General features: G+C 36.9%; 1 protein-coding gene across 1 annotated transcript; it reads right to left on the bottom strand.

The window, feature by feature from the left end:
- Positions 1-80: 80 nt before the first annotated feature.
- LOC126977875 (uncharacterized) lies at positions 81-15,078 on the bottom strand. The gene is made up of 8 exons (XM_050826505.1): positions 14,970-15,078; positions 12,594-12,697; positions 8,608-8,679; positions 6,628-6,771; positions 4,928-5,126; positions 3,061-3,228; positions 1,665-1,828; positions 81-302 (listed from the first exon to the last, which is right to left on the bottom strand). Exons 1-8 carry the CDS (start codon positions 15,058-15,060, stop codon positions 81-83), a joined length of 1,164 nt encoding a protein of 387 aa, XP_050682462.1. The 5' UTR covers positions 15,061-15,078.
- Between the last annotated feature and the right edge of the window lie 381 nt (positions 15,079-15,459).

Raw genomic sequence — 15,459 nt, 5'->3', positions numbered from 1 at the left:
AACATATTCCGGCAATTTAAATAAAAATAATGACTTTTATCTACAGAGAGATACGATATGGGAGCATTCAAAACGCGTACCTACTTACTGACCATCTGATGACCCTTGTGATACACCGATACATATGCTTTACATAAAAATCCATTAGTATTAAGAAGAATGGACGTCACCCCAATTTTCAATATTTCCAGCTTTCGTTGTTCTTTCCGCATTTGTCTTTCTACCTTTGCTTCTTCTATTGCCTGTCTTGCCAAACGTTGTACTTCTGATAGTCTTCTAGCGCGTTTGTATAATGATTCTTCCTAAAATTGGAATACAGCTTAAATTCAATCATAAAAAAACATATATAAACCTTAAATAATAACTTTACACCCGTACCTAATTTAAAATCCCATTAAAAGGCAATTTTTCAACTGTTTTTATTTATCATGTAAATGTTTTCGAATTTATTTATGTTTAGATCTTAAATATAGACACATATCAATACTTTACTTTTGCAACAATCTACTAATATTATTATCTGGTTCGAAGGACCAAAAGATGTTGGGGGTTGTAATACCGAAATTATAAACTGAAATCTTAGAATTAAACATTATTTTTAAGTATATGTGACCAAGATTATGGTGGTGGATCGTGCTGGTCACTTGGCTGACACGGTAGATATCGTTCAACGCTACACGCTAATAATGACGGCAGTTGTGTGCCGAAGATAAAGACACGTATTTGTATGACCAAGGATGCTATGACCCGCCTGAACAAAATATGGAAAAAGAGGGTAATCACTATTAACACCGAGATCCGATTAGTACGTCCCTTGATATTCCCCATTTTTGTGTATAGCGTGGAGTCGTGCATGATACGGGCTCTAGAGAGGCAGATGATTGATGCCTTGGAGATGTGGTGATGGAGGCGTATGTTGAGGATACCCTGGACGGCCAAGCGAACAAATGTGTCGATCCTCTCACAGCTCAAGATACAAACCCGTCTGTTCACGATGTGCCACCAACGAATTCTTTCATATTTTGGCCACATAATGCGAAGGGGTAATGAGAGCCTGGAGAAATTGATCGTAGTTAGGAACACAAATGGCAAGCGAGCCCGATGCCGATCTCCTACCAGATGGACCAACCAAATAAAAGACTCCAGGTCCCCGAGTTTTAGCTCCGTCGGCAGGGCCGCGATGGACAGAAGCCGATGGAAACAAATAATTCACTCCAAGTGTAGACCACTTGTTGATGACCACTATTCTCAGTCATGAGGGAACGACAAGAGAGAGAGATTAAGTGTATGTATGTTAATTAAGGCGTCGCGGTTTCACTGGCTGTTGGCTGTACCTTACTCCAATTGTTTTCTATATTTGTCAAAGTCAAAGTTCTTTATTTGCCAGAAACATTCACAAGTAAAGTTGTTACAAATTTAAGAGCACGCACATGTTTCGTCTTGACAAACATGCACATATTTTTGTGGTTTCACTTCACAATATTATAAATCTAACACAATCTATAAATACTGCTACATTTAATTAAATCAACGTAATGATAAGAGATAATGTAGTAAAAAAAATAACAACAAAATATAATATTATTGGTAAAAATAGTATTGATAATAAAACCTAGTTAATGTCTTTGTAAATAAGAATTCTGTGGTGACGGATACAAAATTACCTTCATTTTTTGAAGTTGTTCACGTCGTCTCTGAAAGATTGCCTCCCGGGTTGGACTATACATCTTATACATATCAAATGCAGTTTTCTGTGGTGGCTGTTCATCCGGCTTCTTTGCTGGGTCAATTGGCGGAATCTCTTCGTATAATATTTTTCGTGCCAATGCTGAGAAAATAAGTAAACAATAACTTAGTCTCTATAATTTCGTTACGTGTCAGACTGTACGGCTCGGCAAACACGGCTCCGTATTTTATTACACTTCGCGCAGTCTATTGTGTACTTCTTATAAGGTACGAATAACTCGTTATACTAATACACTAGTGGAAAAGAACTTGGAGAGTGCGACTTTGTATAAAGCAGAACATCATCCCTTCTTGCGTTTATTCACGCAGTTACTTATTCAATGAATTTGAACATAATTTATGATCTTCTGGTACATCCCTCGTCCCGCTTATTTCATATATTTATCGCATATGTTCTACTTGTAGAATTTTTTCTTTCTTTAGGAAACTCTTCTTTTTTTGTCTTGAGTTACAGGAGAGCGTGAGTGTAGGTATCACCTACCATAAAATTAAAAATCCATGGAGTGAATTGCTTTGTTCTTAGAAAGTTTCGCTAGACAAGAGATGCTGGCCGAATTGCCTAAACTGCACAGGTACACATGCCTGGTAATATCATATGACTGAGGACATCACTATTTAAGAGTAAAAATTAGCTCTCAGTCTGTTTCAGCTTTAATAATTCTAATTGAGGCTCAAAAATCCGGGTTTTGTTCTCGACAATTTCCTCCTCCAAAAATTAACCAATTGTATCGAAATTTTACGAAACTGGAAGAGGGGGAAGGAAATATTCTGTTTCGGACTGTTTTAATTTTTTCGCTTATTGTTGATTTAAGCACTTTTTGAAGTTAGTACTATAGCGGGTTTTACCAGTGGGAGACTCCTTTGCACAGGATGCCGGGTAGATTATGGGTACCACCACGGCGCCTATTTCTGCCGTGAAGCAGTAATGTGTAAGCATTATTGTGTTTCTGTCAGAAGGGCGTCGTAGCTAGCGAAATTATAGGGGCAAACGAGACTTAACATCTTATGTTTCAAGGTGACGAGCGCATTTGTAGAGCCGCTCCGAATTTTTTGGGTTTTTCAAGAATCCTGAGCTGCACTGCATTGTAATGGGCAGGGCGTATCAATTACCATCATCTCGTCACGTCCCCTGACAATAGTCATAAAAAAAGAATAACAGAGAGACGCGGATAATGGTGATATTGATCTTATTTGAAACATATTTTTATCGAGTTTTGAAAACCAAAAAGAAAAGAGTCGAGAACGTTTAAATGGAAAGTGGAATGAATTGGCTGCAGATGTTTTCTCTTAGGTCATGTTGATTTAAATACATACAAACAAAGTGCTTATCAACATCCAGCAAACGGAAGCAGATTGCCAAAGCAGGTGCCGACAGTAACATGTGTATTGAGGCTTCATTGATCGGAGCGTCTCCATCATACAGGATATCCAGAGCTAGTTCTTCTGTGAGCTGAATCTCTTCTCGACCAACCATTATTATATCTGTATTGCGTAATAACAACAGATTAGAACAATCTAGAGTAACTTATTATACAGAAGATATTTTTTGTCAGGTGCTACACAAATTAAATTTTAAAACAGAATTTATGAACGTGTGAGAGGTCGCCGGTTTGAGTCCCGCATCGTTTTAAATTTTGTTTTCAAGTATTTTTGTAATAAGATATTCTACTTTATTAGAATAATAATAACATTAGCAAACTTTTACACAAATTATCTTGCCCCAAACTAGGCATAGCCTGAAATATGGGTGCCACTGACCTGTATAAATACCACTGGATAGGCTGTTCCATGTGTTTGACAGCAATTTTTTTGTGCCTATTTGAAGCGCCACTCGCGAGCGTCCAGAGAACTAATTTTGACGTATATTCAATGAATCTTGCGGTGACAAGACAAAGATATATAAATAATAGTACTACAAAATTTACAGGCAGCAAAGACAACTAAACTAGTATTCAGAACTGTGTTTCAGCTGTCAGTGACTTCTCAACGATACCAGACATAAGAACATAGTCAAATCAAATTCTTTAAATGAAATTAAATAAAAATAATGTCTAAATACAAAAGCGAAATTAAAATGTAAATAAAACTCCTAAGAATTTGTGTGTATATGTTTTGACTCTTGTTTGCAGATTTTTAAATGAGTTCTACTTTTATTTTTTATGGAATAGGAGGACAAACGAGCGTACGGGTCACCTGGTGTTAAGTGATCACCGCCGCCCACATTCTCTTGCAACACCAGAGGAATCACAAGAGCGTTGCCGGCCTTTAAGGAAGGTGTACGCGGTTTTTTTGAAGGTACCCATGTCGTATCGTCCGAGAAACACCGCACAAGGAAGCTCATTCCACAGCGTTCTAGTACGCGGAAGAAAGCTCCTTGAAAACCGCACTGTGGAGGACCGCCACACATCCAGATGGTGGGGATGATATCCTAACTTGTGTATATATATATAGGCATTTTGAGATGTATACCGATATATATATATATATATATATATATATATATATATATATATATATATATATATATATATATATATATATATATATTACGAAAATATACCATTATAACTATAAAAAAATAAATTTAGAGATTTAATTATAAAGATAAACATCAACAAAAATTCACGCCCCTTCACGAGGATAACGCGTGGACCTTCCAACCATATTATACAGAAGGAAACGACTAACCCCACGATACTGCCACAAGCAATGATATTTAAACGACTATAACGAAGCTTGCTACAAGACCTCAACCTACGCTAAGTCAATAGAAGGTGGACCGAACTGAATACAACGAGGGTACAGTACAGGATAGAGACAATAGAAATACTTTGGAGTATGTTCACTGAAGTAGCAGAGGGCAGGGCACATAGTTCGTCGGGCAGATCGCCGGTGAAGCAGAAAAGCCCTCAAAAGGCGACCACGTACCGGAAGACGCAATGTTGGTAGGCCCCTCACAAGATGGACCGATCTTGACGATCTGGTCAAGATCGCCGGAATACGATAGTGAGGTTAGCGCAGGACCGATCTTTAGGGGAGGCCATTGTGCAGCATTGGACGTCTTCCGGCTGATGATGATGATGGTGTTAACATCAACAGTTTTGCATACTCCCATAAAGTTCCCCTTTTTGTTTTTTAATAATGGAACCTCATTTAAATACAAAAACTTTTAAAAGCTTACTATTCAAATCCCATCGCTCATAGAGCTCATGGTGCGCGTGTATACAGTGAGGCCAGAAAAGGACAAAGTTCAGATGGCGCAGGTGTGGAACCATCAGCTCGGCTCGGTGTCGTTTGCGTTCGGCCTGTCGTGCTGCTATCTGTGACGCTATCGTCTTTTCCTCTTCCTCCTTCTCGATATTTTGCTTTTCTTGACATTCCTGGTCAAAAATTCACATTGTATTGAAATGGTGGGAGGCTCCTTTGCACAGGATGCCAGCTATATGATGGGTACCAAAACGGCACCTATTTCTACCGTGAAGCAGTAAAGTGTAAACATTATCGTGTTTCGGACTGAAGGGCGCTGTAGTGAAATTACTGCGCAATTGAGACTTAACATCTTATGTCTTAAGGTTACGAGCGCAATTGTAGTGCCACTCAGAATTTTTGGGTTTTTCAAGAATCCTGAGCGGCACTGCATTGTAATGGGCAGGGCGTATCAATTTCCATCAGCTGAACGTCAAGCTCGTCTTGTCCCTTATTTTCATAAAGAAAAAATGGTCCTGATTAAAAAAGCCACTTGTGCAGACGATCGTGACTATGAAGTACATAGTCAAGCCACAGGCTGTGGACCACGTGAGACTTAATACTGCTATGGCTGGTATTGGTGTAGCAGAGAGCTCGTATCATATATCAGCTTGGTTCTAGACAGTCTCTTAGGAGATTTTTTAATTTAATTAATTCTTTAAAAATTAACAAAAGCGTCCGATACTGTGATTTCTCGTTAATTTATGTTCATAGGAATCAGTACTTTTTTGCTCAAGGGAGGGGGAATATTTAAATATTTCAAATATTTTCTTTTTATTCAAACAAAACAAATCTTATAATTATATTTACAATACTATGACTACATAAAATTAAAACTATCACTACGTGGAAACGTACCAAGAATACTGGCAGCATTTCCGCGTTGGATAGCTAGGCTGATCCGTTGTCCGAAATAGCTGCCAGCGCTTGGGTTTCCAGTAGCCTTATTACTTAGTTTTTCAATTTCAAATTCAAATATTTTTATTCAAAATAGGATGTGACATCACTTATTGAAAGTCAAAAACTACCACTCATTCCAAAAAGAATGCCTCAGACTTGAAAGAATGGGCGCAACAAACTCAGCGGGCTTTTTTTTCATCAAATATTGACTACTTATTACATACATAAGGTGAGAAATTGCTGGTTGGTTGCTACGCGAAAGGCAGTCCTGGAGATGCCGTATACTATGGCGATGTAGTCCACTTCGGAAAAACGTAAACCAGAAGAAACTTGTGTCTTCTATCGAGACCTCTACTAAGAATGTCGCGAAATGTAATTAATTGTTAAATGAAAATTGTACCATTCTATATAGGTATATGTGTAACTCGGCGGGGCTTCTGTTTAGTTTCGGTCACTCCATATAAATCTTATTTCATATTATTTTCTTCTTTTAAAGTAATAATAATAATATTGACACACTTTTACACAAATGATCTTGTTCCAAACTAGCAGAGCCTGTACTATGGGTACAAGATAATAATATATTTAATTATTTATTAATTAATTAAACATGACTCGGAAACAAACATTTATATTCATCCTATAATTAATGTTTGCAACTACCGGGATTCGAACCCGGGACCTCTAGCTCAGTAGGTTAAAGTCCTACTTATATTAAATAATAAAATAACTAACAATATCTTCAGGCGACGCCTCATCAATGTTGTAGCCTCGACCTTCGATCACATTGCCCTGTTTATAAAGTTGAATTTCTTTCCTTGCGACTTCAGCAAACTTTATGTTGTCTACTCCACGAAAAGAAGCTATTATTTTCTTATTCTGCAATAGAAAGAAATCTTGCTACTTTCAGTTGACCTTAAAACGAGCTAAAAATTACTATAATATATATAAAACAAACTTGAGGTGCATGGAGATTACGAAGCAGATAGTTTCTATATTTTCTCTACGCGTACCCTAAAAACACTAGTACGGTAGACCTAGATAACTGGTCTATAGCCATAGTTCTATCATACTTCTGTAGCTTCTTGCAGTTGCATCAACCTCTTCAAATTTCAAGCACTTTTGTTCTCGGTACTCTTGACCCAGTACTGTTTTCACATCCCCAGTCTTTTGTAAAAGAGGAGGGCCAAAGAGAGTAGGAATCACTTAATCACAAGTTTTCACCACTGTAGCTGGCCCACACTCTCTTGTAACACCAGAAGAATTCAAAATTCATAATCCAAATGTTTTTATTCAAAATAGGATTTAAAATCGTTCATTGAACGTCAAAAACTACAAACCATTCGAAAAAGATACCTCAGATCTCAAGAGAACGGATGCAAGTAACTCATCGAGCTTTTTTTTAATGAATTTCGTTACAATATAATATCGTAAAATAAAATCTATGGTTAAATAGACTGAGGGCGGTCGCTCTATTCCCAATCTGTGACATCATTATGAAAGGAGCTTTCTTCCACGTACCACAAAGCTGTGGAATGATCTTCCTTGTGCGGTGTTTCCGGGACGATACGACATGGGTACCTTCAAAAAAAGCGCGTACACCTTCCTTAAAGGCCGGCAACGCTCTTGTGATTCCTCTGGTGTTGCTAGAGATTGTGGGCGGCGGTGATCACTTAAGAACAGGTGACCCGTACGCCCGTTTGTCCTCCTATTCCATAAAAATAAGTTGTTTATAATATCGTAACGTTTTAATTTTTAACAAACACATTTTTTTTTTATTTGGGAAACTTACAGCTAGCTTACAATGATAACTTATGAAATACTTAATTAGAATTAATGATGGCTACTTAAATGTTTCCACATATATGTAAAACTATTGTTATATGATGTAAAACTAACATAACTACAATAATTTAAACTGGAAGAACTTATCGAATAGCATTCTTTTTAATTTGGTGCTAGATGAAGAAAATGTATATAGATCTATTTCATTTACCAAGTCGTTATAACTTCTGCAGGATCTAGTAATGAAGCTATTTGTACGATAGTTACACCTCGCCATCAGAGTATACAAATTAATTAGATAATTCTTTTGAATTTCCGAACACATTTGTACTGGGACCATGTTGTAAAAGCATATATACATCGCCCAATAACAGACTTACTTACTCCACCTAACCAACTAGTAGGCAGCTTAGAGCTTCCTTAACCCCTTCATCCTGCATCTTTTAAATTTGAGCTGTAACTATAGTTTTCATCTATACTCACTACATGACTAACCATTGCGTAGAGACGTCACTTCATTGTGTGTCTTCAAGCGCATTTATCACGGGAAGTGTTCCGAAGAACTGTTTCACCTGATTCCTGCCGCCGAATTCCACCTTCGCACGACACTCCAAAAGTTACGATCATCCCCACCATCTGGATATGTGGCGGTCCTCCACAGTGCGGTTTTCAAGGAGCTTTCTTCCACGTACTACAAACCTGTGGAATGAGCTTTCTTTTGCGGTGTTTCCGGGAGGATTCGACATGGGTACCTTCAAAAAAAGCGCGTACACCCTGTGATTGCTCTGGTGGTATTCCATAAAAAAACCATCTCAAACAAAATTTCCAAAGTCATACTTAACATGACTGCTATAGAAATAATAATGTACATACGGAGTAAAAGACGAGATCAGTTCACTAAATTATTTAAACATTTGTGTTTATCCTTACCAAAATGAACAAGTAAACTGGTTGACTCTGATCTCTAAATCGGCTCAAAGCTTCCACTTCGTCTGCTAAAACCTGCAACCTATTTGTCACAAAGTAAATCTAGGATCTGGCATAGCTTAAATGTATTTTGATATTTTGTTTGCAATTTTACTGTGAAAACTAACTTTTTCCATCTTTCTTTATTCCGTTTCACTTTGCTTGATGATATTTTTTCATAGACACTCAACTTTCTTCTACGTACAACCAAACTATGGAACAAACTTCCTTGAACGGTGTTTCCAGGACTATACGACATGGGTACCTTCGAAAAATTCGCGTACACCTTCGTAAAATGCCGGCCTTGAACACTTAACGTCAAGTGACCTGTGCGCTCATTTGCCCTATTCTTCCATAAAAAAATTCTCAATCAGATGCGCCTGTTATCGGAAAATTGCACTTTATTCTTTGATGTATTTAGATCGGTATTTTACCAATATTTTACACACCTTTACTACCGTTTACCTGCCAAAGCCACGTCTGGCAAGGGGTTAGAACTATCAAAAGTGTCTGGCTAATGGGGAAACATCATCTACTTATTACCTAAGTATTATATTTAAAAATCAGCTTTTATACTATGACGTAAGTAAAATTATAATTTCGTGACCATTAAGGATGTCTGGCATAGGATTGCCACGATGGTAAGTGTCTGGCAATGAATACAAGATTTTTAATAATATTCTGAAGGTAATACCGAAAAATCGCACTTTATTCTTTGATGTATTTAGATCGGTATTTTATACACCTTTAGTACCGTTTGCCTGCCAAAGCCACTGCAACCCAAACTCCTTAATGCACCATCGTTCTTACCTCTGTTGGGAGCAAGCGCTGACAAATTTTAAGTTTTTATAAATTGACGTAGGTCTGGTCCACGGGCTCGTAGAGTAGGTTCTCAACGTGGGCGATAACGCCCCCTTGTGGGCGTTTGAGACTTTTGGGGGGGCAGTAGAAGACCCAGAGAAAATTAGGGGGCATTGAGATCGCGCAGATGGGGCGTGGGTAGATTAAAAAATATAGTCTAAAAAGGCAAAAACTACACGAAAATACTCTAGAAAAAAACATATTCTCAAAGTGAAAGGTGAGGAAGTATGACTTAGAACATGTGGTATGAACTGATGACTTACCCTTAAGCTTTACCAGACTCTTATAAATATATTATGAATATTAATAAAGTTATTTAGGCTTAATGATATTTTGTTTTAGTTTTACTTATTAAGTGATGTTAGTACAATAATACATACATCTTAAATATAAAATTCTCGTATCCAGGTGTTTGTTAACAAACTCCTCCGAAACGGTCAAACCGATTTGTATGAAATTTTGTGTGCATATCAGGTATGTCTGAGAATCGGCCAACATCAATTTTTTATACTCACTTACATAACAGGGGTATAAAAATTGATGTTGGCCGATGTACCCATATTATGGGTACCCACATATGTTGTATGGATATTTTTATACCCACCCGCAAATATTTTTTTTGATCGAGATTTTTATATTATAATGTTAATTAATATTTGTTCCCATCCACAAATCCGCTATAGGTTTGCATGATGGCAACTGAATACAATAATTATTGTAGTTCGATATATTTAGTAGGTCGAGAATCGGTCGCAACTATTTTTTATACCCCAAAAAAAATTAATGATTTAATTATTTTTAACTACTTTATATCGCAATACAACGTTTGCTGGGTCAGGTAGTAATAATATAAGAATTTAAAGTTGTTTTTGGGATACAAAGAACTTTATCGACTAAAAAACCTTATATTGCTAATTCATATTATCCAATCAGTATAGCTAAATTTTTTAAATGAAAAATAGCATGATATCAATTTTTGAACTCTTCCTTCCTTTGAAAGTTCGTATTCCAGAACGTGCCCTATTACCATCATCAAGTCATATTTCTCTCTATTTTATGTACAGTTATCAAGACAGTGACAAAACACAGTTGAGCATAGATTACGTATGTATCGAGGCTCCTTCTAGAATACGAACCTTAGTTTTTCTTTTGCATAAATACTGCATCTGGGTCAATTTTGACAAGACTATCTGGAGGTTTCGAACGTCAACTCAGTAGTCAGATTACAACTTTAGTTACGGGCTTAGTCTGCTATATAACTCTCTTTCGCTTGTTGAAATAGCGATGGGACAATGTCATATTAACTTCTGCGTGACGTCAGCAACCACTTCTTTTTTCCCACTCGTCTTTTGCAACCCATACTTTTGCTTAGTGCATAGTTTCTCAACCTTATTTTGCTCACCGCCCACTTTGAGAATATGTTTTTTTCTAGAGCTCCCCATCTTAATTTTACTTACCATCTGTCGCGAATTTAAAACAGCTATTGCCACGATTATATTTAAACGTAAGATATTATATTATAGTCGTAAGATAGGAATATGGTAGGTACGTGATTCGCGTGTATTTTTTTTGCCTTTTTAGACTATATTTTTTAATCTACCCACGCCCCATCTGCGCCATCTCAATGCTCCCTAATTTTCTCTGGGTCTTCTACTGCCCCCCCGAAAGTCTTGAATCGCCTCTTGGTCTCAAACGCCCACAAGGGGGCGTTACCACCCACGTTGAGAACCTATGGCTTAGTGCATAATATTGAATCGTCTGTCTGGCCCTGATGTAACTAAGCTAGCGGCCTGTCATTCCTTAATCCGCGGGAATTATAAAATACAGGTAACTAGTCAGGCTCATAAAGATTGGTTAAAAAGTTAATGTTAATCAATCTACAAGTAAATAGTAACATATTTATCATCTCACTTTATAGAAAGACGTGGTCACTCACATTTTATACGCTTACCCTAATAACAATGGAAAGGTCTATGCTCAAAGTTTCCCTGCTCGATTGAATGTGGAATGAGCTTCCTTGTGCGGTGTTTCCGGGACGATACGACATGGGTACCCTAAAAAAAGCACGTAAACCTTCCTTAAAGGCTGGCAGCACTCTTGTGATTCCTCTGGTATTGCAATAGAATGTGGGCGGCGGTGATCACTTAACACCAGGTTTACGCTCGTTTGTCCTCAGAAATGAGGATCTTTTAATTTATACATCCATAATTGCGAAACTGAAGTGGATAAGAGCAGGACACAAAGCTCGAAGGACAAAAAGCCGTTCGAGCAGTAAAGTCCTCGAAAGGCGGCCACGTACTGAAGGATACAGTATTAGTAGGACAACTTTTACCAGTGGGAGGCTCCTAACAGGATGCCGGCTAGATTATGGGTACAACAACGGCGCTTATTTCTGCCGTGAAGCAATAATGTGTAAGCATAACAGTGTTGCGGTCTGAAGGGCGCCGTAGCTAGTGAAATTACTGGGCAAATTACACTTAACATATTATGTCTCAAGGTGACGAGCACAGATGTGGTGCCGTTCAGAGTTTATGTGTCCTTGAAGAATCCTGAGCGGCACTGCATTGTAATGGGCAGGGCGTATCAATTACTATCTGCTGAACGTCCTGCTCGTCTCATCCTTCATTGTCATAAAATAAAAATAAAAATAAGGATTGTGTGGTTTTATGAAACCATGGTAAAAGTGAACCTGTTTTTCACATTATAGACATTTAACTAAAAATTTTTGGAACAATATTCCAGTAGCTGTGTTGTGGTTTACCAAAAGCAAATAAAAGTTTCACTTTAATAAATAACAACATTTACATTAAACACTGACAAAAACAAACAAAATAGCGTGGAGCACTGGTCCAAATGAGTAATAGTCTATACACTACACGGTCAGCTGCTGAAAACTATAGGCGCCGCCCGATCGTCACGCGACATGCAACACACAGACAAAAAGTTTGAAAGATGTAATAAAAGTTTCACCTAAAAAAAATTAGACGAGCGCAGCGCAGGAATATTGTCTTGGAGATCTTTGGGGGAGACCTTTATGCAACAGTAGACGTCTTTCAGCTGAAATGATAATATGTTTAAAAACAACTTACTCTTAGCAGAATTAATTGACCATCACTCCAGTCGTACTTCATGGTTATGAAGAGTCGGTCGAGGGCCGTACAAGGTCCAGCGAATGAACAATACACCTCTATACCTAACATAAAGAACAATAATTTATGTTACTATTTTATAAAAGTGCGTGTATAACCTGAACAAAGATGATCGTAATATAAATCAGACTAGGCATCGTAGACTTAAGAGTTATTCGAGACATAGCTGATATTATAACATAATAAAAATACTTTTCCGAACCACTTGAATAGAATATATATATATTCAATTATTTCACTAAAAACAACTATATTCAAGCAACATTAAATGATAACAATTGGGCAGTCGGGTGACCATAGGGGTGTGACAGACGCCTTAGTGTTTTTTCAGAAGACAGTAGTGCCATCTGTTAGTTGGCCCGAAAATGAAAGCTTTGTCAGCTGTCACTCGCCGTAAAACCTTTCAACTTTTCTTTAGTTGTGTCACTGGTCATAAAATGGCGGCTACTTCTAGCGTTTGCGCATGTATGTAGCTCTCGGGTTCCATTTTGCATATTTACACTACTAAATCTATCCTTTATGTTCTATATTGTGACAAAATTAAATAACTAACTCTACGCGCAATTTCAACATGGTAAAAAATTGCAATACCTACATTAAAAAGTAGAGTTAGTTATTTAATTGCGTCACAACATTAAAAATGAATTTTATAATTTTGAGCTTATATATAGTTATATTCGGGGCCAATCTCCAGATAGCGCTACTTTCCAATAAGCAGGTCATAATGCGTAGAGAGGGCTCATCAAACTTAGCCCCCCAAAAAAACATTTTTCTATTTTTGAATTTTCAATATCGCATATCGTTAGTTCGTAGTTTGTTCTTAATTGTTCGCTATAAATAATTGTTTGTTCTTTTGTTGTTTATTTAAAAACAATTAATTAAAAATGGGGGAAACGCCTACTATTTGGTTCTGGCACTCGCCGGCCGCTGCCGCGGCACGTACCGTCGGCTCGTGCGTTGTTTTAACTGTTCTAACATAGCCTAACCTAACCCCTTTAAATGAATTGCAATTTTTTTTTTAAAACAAATCGAGAACAAACAAATGTTTATAGAGAACAATCAAGAACAAATGGCGAACTAACGATGTAATAAAAAAAATAAAAAATATGGGGGCTAACTTTCCTGAGCTCGTAGAGAGGGCTCTCTTTCCCTATATATTATTATACTCTTTGAAATGCGTAAGCATCATAGTTTAGTCTACCAACTAACAACTATCTACTACCAACCTTAATAATACGAATCTACCAACATCATAATAAAGTGACATCACTAAGATTTTGCATGTGATTATATAATATTACAATTACTAAAAATGTACTAAATATAATTACTAAAACAATATAATATTAACAGGTTACAAATGATTCTATTAATATTATCATAGCAGAATGTTGATACTCATTGGAATGTCAAATTACCATTACAATAAGGTTTGGATTCATGGAGCAAATCAAATTGAAAATATTAGGTATATGATTACTGCGATTTCATCCGTGTATTCTTATGTATATTATGTTTCCTTTTCATGTGGAAATCATCAAAGTAATCACCTTACAAACATAATCAAACCAAAAAATGCGAGACTCAGAGTCCAAAGGTCAGTAACAGGCGGACCGCGATAGGTCGAACCTCCCCAAATATTTTAATGTATACAAAGTACAAATTAATACGTAAATAACTTATACTATACCTTCATTTAAAGAATAATATGAAAATTGCAAAAAACAAGTTATCAATTTAGACACTGTGTTTGGCTTGACATACGTATGTGAAACATCTTTCTCAGAGACGAAGTTTTTGAAAAACAAATATCGTTTGAGATTAACGAACGCCCATACAAGACATACTTTGAAGTTGCTGTTCTTCTAAAACAAAACTATAGAAAACTGGACCTCAAGACCATTACTTTCTCACAATAATTTTAGGCCTTTGTTTTAAAATTCTGAATTGTATTTGAAACCATACAATAAATAAGTAACACTAAATTATTATCAGTTTTTTTTTCTGGACCCTATTAAAATATTCCTCAGTGTCCGGACCTCCTCACCTAAAACTATTTGCTTGAGACCCCCGCTCTAGTGAATTGCTTCCAACTATTGATACTTTCTATAAAAGGCACGAATACCCTCCTATATCTAATATACAATCGTTTCTTGAGCAAAATTAAACATTTTATAAAACAAACTTACTTCAAAAAAGTGTTTAGCAGTGACCTAATCTTATCAGAGTGCAGAAGAAACGAGCTAACGATATTTCAATTAGGAAGCCGCTTAGTTTAATATTCTTACTAATTATTAGCAGCGTCGTACAACTTACAAATTAATTGGTCCTTGTTGTGGTCTAGGATGTAATTAAAATCTCTTTGTGTATTTATATCAATAAATAGTTCTTGTTTCTTCTTTGCCATATTGTTAAATAAAATATAATAAGGGATAACCGAAGAGATTTAAATCCCGAGGGTCATGAAATTCAATCATTGACCTATTTTTGAAGTGAAACTTCTTTGCGCGCATTAGGGTAATTTTTTTTGGACAAAACGCAATAAAGTATCACGAAGATGTGGAACATTTTTGTTCAAGAATAGGAGGAGAAGGTGGTTTTTGTTCAAAGGAGAGAGCGAATGACACCAATTGAGGAAGAGTGAGAAAGGGCGAACGTAGCATGAAGCACTTAGCGCCACTAGTAAGTAGAACATCTTCCCTACTAGCTTTGTATCGTGCAGGTTAAGCGCACGGCTGCTAGTAATTAGAACATCTTCCCTACTAGCTTTGTATCGTGCAGCCTTAGCGCGTAGCTGCTAGAAAGT

Source organism: Leptidea sinapis, chromosome 46, assembly GCF_905404315.1.
Source record: "Leptidea sinapis chromosome 46, ilLepSina1.1, whole genome shotgun sequence".
Lineage (NCBI taxonomy): Eukaryota > Metazoa > Arthropoda > Insecta > Lepidoptera > Pieridae > Leptidea > Leptidea sinapis.
This window is presented reverse-complemented; position numbering and strand designations above follow the sequence as displayed.